This window comes from Rutilus rutilus, assembly GCF_951802725.1.
Source record: "Rutilus rutilus genome assembly, chromosome: 3".
Classification (NCBI taxonomy): domain Eukaryota; kingdom Metazoa; phylum Chordata; class Actinopteri; order Cypriniformes; family Leuciscidae; genus Rutilus; species Rutilus rutilus.
This window is the reverse complement of record NC_140211.1, coordinates 10154710-10164540: the sequence shown is the minus strand read 5'-3', so window position 1 is coordinate 10164540 and position 9831 is coordinate 10154710. Positions and strand designations below refer to the sequence as shown.

The 9831-nt window shown below is 39.5% G+C and overlaps 1 protein-coding gene across 1 annotated transcript; it reads left to right on the top strand.

Moving 5' to 3' along the window:
* The first annotated feature begins 2030 nt into the window (after positions 1-2030).
* On the top strand, positions 2031-9256 carry LOC311288521 (segment polarity protein dishevelled homolog DVL-2-like). The gene is made up of 3 exons (XM_084405955.1): positions 2031-3578; positions 3684-4610; positions 6411-9256. Exons 2-3 carry the CDS (start codon positions 4436-4438, stop codon positions 6941-6943), a joined length of 708 nt encoding a protein of 235 aa, XP_084262081.1. The 5' UTR covers positions 2031-3578; positions 3684-4435; the 3' UTR covers positions 6944-9256.
* The last annotated feature ends 575 nt before the right edge of the window (positions 9257-9831 follow it).

The following is a 9831-nucleotide window of genomic DNA, read 5'->3' as shown; positions in this document are numbered from 1 at the left end:
GAAATTACAATAATATTTAATATATAAGCTAATATATTAGTTTATAGTAGTTTAATAAAGTTGCCTCTGGAGACCCATCATTCCAGTGTCACATTACTAATTATCCAGAATTTTGTATTTCTTTTTTGGGAGTTAACACACCGCTCAAATGTTGACAGGTAAGATATTATACATTTATAAATTACAATATTTGTTGGTCAAGACAGTAGTTTGATATTTTTCTATGTTGTCTTGCTGTTGGGTCATTGTGTTCAACCGTGGAATGTTCAATTGTTTTTTTATTTTTTTTATTAAGACTGTATACTGATTACATATTTAAATATCAATGATGAGAATTATTATTTATGCACATTAATTTATATTTCATTTCATTTTATTTCATTTTATTTCATTTTTTAAATTATCATTATGACATTACTATTATTATGACATTATTATATGTATGATATAGCGAAAATGTCGTTGTTTAATGTAATGTCTTATAATATATTAATATATATATATATATATGTATGTATGTGTGTGTGTATGTATTGTATAGCGTATATGTGTGTGTGTGTGTGTATATATATATATATATATATATATATACATATACTCACCTAAAGGATTATTAGGAACACCATACTAATACTATGTTTGACCCCCTTTCGCCTTCAGAACTGCCTTAATTCTACGTGGCATTGATTCAACAAGGTGCTGAAAGCATTCTTTAGAAATGTTGGCCCATATTGATAGGATAGCATCTTGCAGTTGATGGAGATTTGTGGGATGCACATCCAGGGCACGAAGCTCCCGTTCCACCACATCCCAAAGATGCTCTATTGGGTTGAGATCTGGTGACTGTGGGGGCCATTTTAGTACAGTGAACTCATTGTCATGTTCAAGAAACCAATTTGAAATGATTCGAGCTTTGTGACATGGTGCATTATCCTGCTGGAAGTAGCCATCAGAGGATGGGTACATGGTGGTCATAAAGGGATGGACATGGTCAGAAACAATGCTCAGGTAGGCCGTGGCATTTAAACGATGCCCAATTGGCACTAAGGGGCCTAAAGTGTGCCAAGAAAACATCCCCCACACCATTACACCACCACCACCACCAGCCTGCACAGTGGTAAGGCATGATGGATCCATGTTCTCATTCTGTTTACGCCAAATTCTGACTCTACCATCTGAATGTCTCAACAGAAATCGAGACTCATCAGACCAGGCAACATTTTTCCAGTCTTCAACTGTCCAATTTTGGTGAGCTCGTGCAAATTGTAGCATCTTTTTCCTATTTGTAGTGGAGATGAGTGGCACCCGGTGGGGTCTTCTGCTGTTGTAGCCCATCCGCCTCAAGGTTGTGCGTGTTGTGGCTTCACAAATGCTTTGCTGCATACCTCGGTTGTAACGAGTGGTTATTTCAGTCAAAGTTGCTCTTCTATCAGCTTGAATCAGTCGGCCCATTCTCCTCTGACCTCTAGCATCAACAAGGCATTTTCGCCCACAGGACTGCCGCATACTGGATGTTTTTCCCTTTTCACACCATTCTTTGTAAACCCTAGAAATGGTTGTGCGTGAAAATCCCAGTAACTGAGCAGATTGTGAAATACTCAGACCGGCCCGTCTGGCACCAACAACCATGCCACGCTCAAAATTGCTTAAATCACCTTTCTTTCCCATTCTGACATTCAGTTTGGAGTTCAGGAGATTGTCTTGACCAGGACCACACCCCTAAATGCATTGAAGCAACTGCCATGTGATTGGTTGATTAGATAATTGCATTAATGAGGTGTTCCTAATAATCCTTTAGGTGAGTGTATATATATGTGTGTATACGTGTAGCCTATGTGTGTAAGACCTCCGATGCAAAAGCTTCTAAAAGCCACCTGTCAAAAATTAGATAACATTGAGTTAGATAATATTAAATCTAAATAATCCTCTTCTTCTAACTCTTCTTCTAACGAAACATATTGTTTTATTACTAAACTTCAGCCGCATTGTAGCACCTCCCACAAAACGTCCATACAAGCTGATCTGAGATCAGTGTTACATGACTAAAGGAAAGGAGATGCACTTCCGGTACGCTGTGCAGTGAATCAGGGAACCTCGTCGTTTGACTGGTTTTCTTATTTTGCGAGCTATTTCACACTTCATTTAAAGTGTCGCGTCGCGTCAGGAGGAGGGTCTCTGGTCTGCGGTCAAGGGCGAAATAAAACCGGTTCTGCTGCATTGTAGGACGCTCTCAGTACATAACCGAATTACCTCTAGCCGGACATTGTTCTCCCGGTGTTTATCGGCATTGAATTACGTTTTATTTTGTCTTCTGTCCGTAGGCAAGTTTGACGTAAAGTTGCTCAAAGTCTTGCGATCTGCAGCTCTGTCCTCCGTCTACAGCCAGCGTTCACAGGGTGAGACTGTTTTCTCATTCAGGGCGGGCAAGGTTATTATCTAGAATAAATTCGTGACCTGAAAACTAACTCAGTTGAACAGAGATTAAATTGAAAACAGTTTTTCTTGCATCTGATACTTGGCTTGTTTAACTGTTACTTGAAATCCTTTTAAACTCACATTTTAGACACAGAGCTAACATAATTATGTAGGAAATCGGTCAATTTGACCTGCGAATGACGCCATTGACTAATCAAAATCAAGTATTACGGGAAGTATTTGTAAAAATAATAAATAGCCTCCCCATATAGACAAATTCTGTAATTTAGCTTATCTAACTGCAACATTTTATGTACAAGTATTTTAAGCAAGTATTTTATATATATATATATAGAGAGAGAGAGAGATCGCTTAGGCTATAGGCTATATATATATATATACAGGTGCTGGTCATATAATTAGAATATCATGAAAATGTTTATTTATTTCAGTAATTCCATTCAAAAAGTGAAACTTGTATAATGTATACATTCATTACACACAGACTGATATATTTCAGGTGTTTATTTCTTTTAATTTTGATGATTATAACTGACAACTAATGAAAACCCCAAATTCAGTATCTCAGAAAATTTGAATATTGTGAAAAGGTTCAATATTGAAGACACCTGGTGCCACACACTAATCAGCTAATTAACTCAAACCACCTGCAAAGGCCTTTAAATGGTCTCTCAGTCTAGTTCTGTAGGCTACACAATCATGGGGAAGACTGCTGACTTGACAGTTGTCCAAAAGACGACCATTGACACCTTGTACAAGGAGGGCAAGACACAAAAGGTCATTGCTAAAGAGGCTGGCTGTTCACAGAGCGCTGTGTCCAAGCACATTAATAGAGAGGCGAAGGGAAGGAAAAGATGTGGTAGAAAAAAGTGTACAAGCAATAGGGATAACCGCACCCTGGAGAGGATAGTGAAACAAAACCCATTCAAAAATGTGGGGGAGATTCACAAAGAGTGGACCGCAGCTGGAGTCGGTGCTTCAAGAACCACCACGCACAGACGTATGCAAGACATGGGTTTCAGCTGTCGCATTCCTTGTGTCAAGCCACAGCGTCAGAAGCGTCATCAGACCTACTGTTAACAAGATCACCTTCTCTGAACAGTGTTATTACAAATTTGGAGACTTTAGCAACTGTGAAAATTGTAAGTAGAACTGGCGTTTCTTTTAGTTAATATTTTAAAGAAGGAATACACAAGAAATGTGTTTCTTTTTCACTTACACAGACTCTCACTACCTTTTCCTCTCAGACATGGCCAACCTTTCTCTTAACGATAACGATGGATCCAGTGGCGCTTCAGACCAGGGGCCTCATTTATAAAACTTTGCGTAGGATTTGCGTCAGAAGTGGCGTACGGATGAAACCTAGGACGTGCGTACGCACAGAAATATTGGGATTGCGAAATCATGGCAAACACAGAGAGGAAAACCAAGAAACGGAACTTCACTCAATGTGAAGTAGAAATTATCGTTGGCGAGGTGGAAAAGAGGAGTAAACTGTTGTTTGGAGGGCACAGTGTGGGCATTACTAATGCCAAAAAGGCACTTGAGTGGCAAAAGGTTGCAGACGCCGTTAATGCTGCAGCCTCACAACCTCGGACGAAATAAAAAAAAGACCGTGGCCGAAATAAAAAAGAAATGGTCGGACATCAAAGTCGATGCAAAAAAGCGTCTAGTGCTCCATCGCCAGAGTGTGTCTGCCACGGGTGGGGGACAGGGGACACCGGAGCTGACCCCTCTTGATGAGAGACTGGTGGCAATTATTGGGGAATCCCTATTAAGTGGAGTGGTGACTGAGGCGCCAGATGCACACACTTTCACGTGTTTCTTCCATCTGCCGATAGTGTCGCCATTTCTCATTTCACCCGTTTTTGTGCGTACGCCTGGGTCAGAGTTTGCGTGAAGGACCGCACATTTTCCCGTCAAGTTTGCTTTTTATAAATACCAATTATTGCGTAGAGAGCGGCGTACGCCACCTTTTGTGCATACGCAACGTTTATAAATGAGGCCCCAGGACACTCTGGCCCCTCTTCCACTGCCAGGGGCGACCCCGTGGCCCCTGCTCCACTCTTTCACGTACCAGTACCCTCACCCTTATTCCACCCAGCCGCCTCCCTACCATGAGCTCTCCAACTACAGCTACGGCCCAGGCAGCGCGGGCAGCCAGCACAGCGAAGGTAACCAGCTACACTCACCCTCAGTGTGTGTGTGTGTGTGTGTGTGTGGACGTACTCGACACAAATATATGGAAATGTAATAGTCAATAAACACAAAAGTCCACATACACTACTGTTCATAGGTTTGGGGTCAGTAAGATTTTTTTTATTCAGCAAGAATGCATTAAATTGATCAAAAGTGACGATACAGATTTGTATATTGTTAAATAAAATCTATGTCAAATAGATGCTTTGAACTTTTCTACTCATTCAATTCACATTTATTTGTATTGCACTTTTCACAATACATGTTTCAAAACGGCTGGTTTTTACATTACAATTTTGAGTCAAAATATGTCATGTAAAAAATGTACAGTTTTAAGATTATACAAATCATGCAGTTAGCTCATATCATTTATTCATTTAGACAGAAACAATTATTACTCATTAAAGCAATTATTACTAAAATATAAAAAATTAAGAATCTCGATCATTGCTTCCTCATATTTTAAGCCGCACAACTGTTTTCAACATTGCTAATAGTAAATGTTTCTTGAGCTGCAAATCAGCGTATTATAATGATTTCTGAAGGATCATGTGACACTGAAGACTGGAGTAATGAGTAATAAACATTTTAAAATACGTTCAAACGGTAAAGAGTTATTTTAAATTGTAATAATATTTGACAATATTATTGTTTTTACTGTATTGTCGGTTAAATAAACGCAGTCTTGGTGAGAAGAGACTTTCAGAAACATTAAACAAAACCTTACTGACCCTAAACATTTAAACTGTGGTGTTTGTCCAGTGATTTTCATTAAGGAACTAAGGCTGTGAGAAAACGTTGAATAATATGCGTTGAAATATAAATTTTTATTCGTATTTAATACATTTTATTGTTTTATGTTATTTTAATTTATCTAATGGTAAAATAGTAATAATAATAATTTAATTTTTTAACATTCCGACTTGTGAAACACTTTAAAGTGCCCCTTTTATGCTATTTTAAAGTATGCTATTTTGCTCCTACAACAAATTTACATGCATTCAATGTCAAAAACACTTCTTTCTTTTTATATACATTACACATCACCTAATTTCTCAGAGTCTGAAACGGTACTTTCAAAGATTCATTCTCTCTAAACTCCTCCTTTCCGAGAGTCTACTCTGCTCTGATTGGTCAGACGGCCCAGTCTGTTGTGATTGGTCAACAGCTTACAGTGTGTGTCTGAAACCAAACGGCTATTACCATATCTGAACTTCTGCTCCGGATCTTCCTCAACGTTTGATACGCAATGATGTGAACAGTAACGATGGCGTAGTTTTTTTCCATATCAGTTCCAGCACGGGTCCTCGTCCGTTTCAAATGCATGCAAAGCGTCTTCTCAACATGAACAACACGAACCAAACTCTTCCAGTCTCAGCTACAACTACAGTGTTTGAGGGTCAAAGTAGACGTTCACAGGCAGCCAATGAAGACCATAGACTGGCATTATGCAAATTTGTTACATTGGTTTGTAACAGGAAGTGAGCCAATTCAACAGTTCAGAATCAATTCTTTCTTTTAGGAGGCTTTATTTGTCGTGCACTTTGATCTTTAAAGCTTTACAGACCTTTTACATCCACAAACAGCGATATTACACACTGCATGAAATGTAATATTCGAAAAAGCATAATAGGGGCACTTTTTGTAACTAATAGTGCTATACAAATAAAATGTATTATTATTAATATTATTAAATGTTTCCAGCTGCCCTGTGGAAAGAGGTTTCTGTGTCCACACAACCTATTAACAGCTGATGTGTTTTGTCTCTCTCTCAGGGAGTCACAGCAGTGGCTCCACACGCAGCGACGGAGAGAAGCGAAGGGGAAGTAAAAGTGTATCCGGCAGTACGGTGGGCGGCAGCGTACGTGACGATAAATCTCCCGGCGGGGGCGGGGCTGACTCGCGCTCCGGCAGCGGCAGCGAATCAGATAACTCGGTTCGCAGCGGCCTGAGACGAGACCACGGCTCAGCCACGCCCAGCGAACACAGTCGCTCGAGCCAGCGCTCGCATCATCGCGTCCCGTCCGCTCACCTCACCCCGTATCCGCCTGGAATCCCAATCCCTTACAACCCGATGATGGTGATGATGGTGCCACAGCACGCACACCTAGCACTTGGAGCCCCACACCCACAAGCCCCTGCTCTGCCGCCCCACCACGCCTTGCTGGCCTCAGGCACTCCAGGCGGTCCTCCTGGAGCTCCTCCAACCCGAGATCTGGGCTCCGTCCCACCTGAGCTCACTGCCTCCAGGCAGTCGTTCCACTTGGCCATGGGCAACCCCAGTGAGTTTTTCGTGGATGTGATGTAATGAAGGATGTAGCCGTTGATGCATGATGAAGGAATAAATGCTGAGAGGTTTGTGATCACGTGATAACTGTGAGTTCTGCTCTGCGACGGACAGAGATGTAGTTTACTGTATCAGTGCAGCTCTTTAGAGTTAGTGTTTGTTCTTGACGGTAGGAACAGGGTTTATGGAAGGGTAGGAAGTCTTGCATAGCAGACTTCAAAATCCATTTTTTTGGTGGTATTAACCGCAACACGTCTGGCCTTCTGAACGACTGTTTCGGGGTGAAAAGAATTGGCTTATTCTTTTTCCGAGTGTTGTTAGTTTTCTTTAAATTTTCCCACAAATTGCTGGAAGGCCTTTGGTTAAGCTCTAAGAAAGCTTCTCGTGACTTTCCAGAAAATATGCTTTACACACCTTTAAAATGACCAACATTAGGACATGAAATCCACTGGAACGCAAGCAAAATATAACTTTAAATGAATAAAAGCCATGCCTTCAAAAACCTTTAAAAGGATTCAAATGTTTGAAACAGTTGATCAGATGTATCTTTGCTTTTTTTTTTTTTTATAAAGTAGTGCTTACCAAGGAATTCTGAAAGCTTTTCTCTAATGTACTATGTACTGTATGCTTTAATAATTGCCTTTGTAAACTGTCTTTGTACTGCTGAACGGAGCCAGGGTTTATGGAAACAAATATTTGGTTGTCGTTTTCAGAGATTTCAAGAATTGTTTTGGTTCCTGGTCTTAGAAAGCAGTCCCTTTCCAAGACCCTCACAAATAGGCAGACTATAAAATGGTTGTACTAAAATGGTACACACAGAGGAAGTTTTAACCTCATATAAGGTACTTTCTGGGTAGAAGTGGTTGTTTTTTCTTAGTTTTTTTTCTACTCCAGAGCTTTTTTTTGTTTTGTCTCTTTGTATGGTTGATAATCATAGCGCCTTTTTTATATGAGTGTATAGATATACAAGTCCAAGTATGCAAGTCCTACATAACGACCGAGTCTCAACGAATGCCATGTTTAAGTGTTACATTTTGAATATCATCATACTGTCACTTTTGCATGTCTTTAATCCAAATAAATTTATGATAGAATTAACTCTGAAACTAGTCATTTGTTCTCTAAGAATTGTCAAGTGTTTGATGATAATGTCTCATCTTTGTGTTTTAGTTACAATCTTTGTCTTAGGTACTACTGTAGATATACTGTATACTGTTTATATGTTCAGTATATCACTACCAGGGGCAAGTCAGGCCCTGTTTACTCCTGGTATTAAGAAGTGTTTTAGTCGATCACAAGTGGACGACGCTAAATACAGGTGTAAACAGGGTCTAAAACTTTTTGAGCTTGTCCACTTTCCACCACTTCCAGAGGTAGTCCAAAACACACTCGGCCGGATTGATAGTGTAAACGCTCATGTGATCGAATGTGTTCAAACAGCCACAAAAGACCGTCTACTCTCCTCTACTGACTTAATGAGCAACATTATGAGGAGCACTGGCCAGACCGGGTTTAAACTGTGTCGGCTGGAGACCCAAGTTTGGTTTGAAGAAGAAAAACGCACCAAACACAATGTTCTCTCACTATTCCTGATTTCTAACACACACTCACAGAGTTCGGCTGATCTTACAGCTGTCAGAGCAGAAACTAAAGCTGATGCTTATTTTGTCCATTAGATTGAAAGATCTGACAAAACCCATACATTTACCCGCCCATAGACCCTCCCCTCGAAGAAATCAGGACAGAAGTGGTTGAAAGTGGACAAAAGAGACACCAAAAAATAATTAAAACACCAGGTGTAAACGGGAATGTGTCTCCCTCGTCTACTTGAGATCCGATCAACCAAAACACATCTTGATACCAGGTGTAAACAGGGCCTTGGAGGAAGCGAGTTCCCCTTGGTCGGTTCGTTCGCGATCGCCTATAATCAGGGTGGGTGGGTTGTCCCCTTTGGTCAGTTCGGGATCACCTTCCGATGGGCCCGATGCGGTCGCACCAGTGGCACCGCCCTAAGAACGTCCCTGATCACTACTGTATCAATGTTATATACACATCTATAGTTAGAATCCCCTGAGGTTGTTGAAATTAAGTGTGAATCAGCTCGAAATTTAGATTTTTATTCACTCAGAATTTTCCTTTCCAATGCAGCTCTCAAATCTCAGTCTCCCTCCCGCATAATCGAACTGTTTCTTTGGGATCACCAACAACACGTGCCCGAATCAGTGGCATTGTGGGTTCAGTTATATGTGATGCGTTATAGTACCATTTCTAAATTGAGTGCAAATTAGACTTAATGAGATAAATAACTTTTAAGGGCTGTTATGGTGTGATTGTACAATCGTTTTTTTCTTCTCTTTGAATTAAGACTGTATACTAATTACATATTCAAATATCAATGATGAGAATTATTATTTATGCACATTCATTTATATTTCAGTTCGTTTTATTTCATCTTTTAAATTATTATTATAACTATTATTATTATGACATTATTATCATGATATAGCAAAAATGTTATCACTTTCTAAGATATTCAAAATAGCTATATAAGGAATGGTATCTTATACCTTATCTTATTGTAATGCCTCATAATATATATGTATATATGTGTGTGTGTGTGTGTGTGTGTGTGTGTGTGTATATATATATGAAGAGTTCAGATGCAAAAGCCTCTAAGTGCCATCTGAAATTTTCTTCTAGAATGATCATTTTTTTTATAAAGCTTGTATATTTAAGGTAAGTAATTTCACTTAAATGACAATTAATAGGTAATTTGCATTGCCATTTAAGTGAAATTATTGAACTTAAATGTACAAGCTTGATAAAAATGATCATTCTAGAAGAAAATTTCAGATACTTTTGCATCTGAACTCTTCATATATATATATAGCGTATACTATGTACGGAGA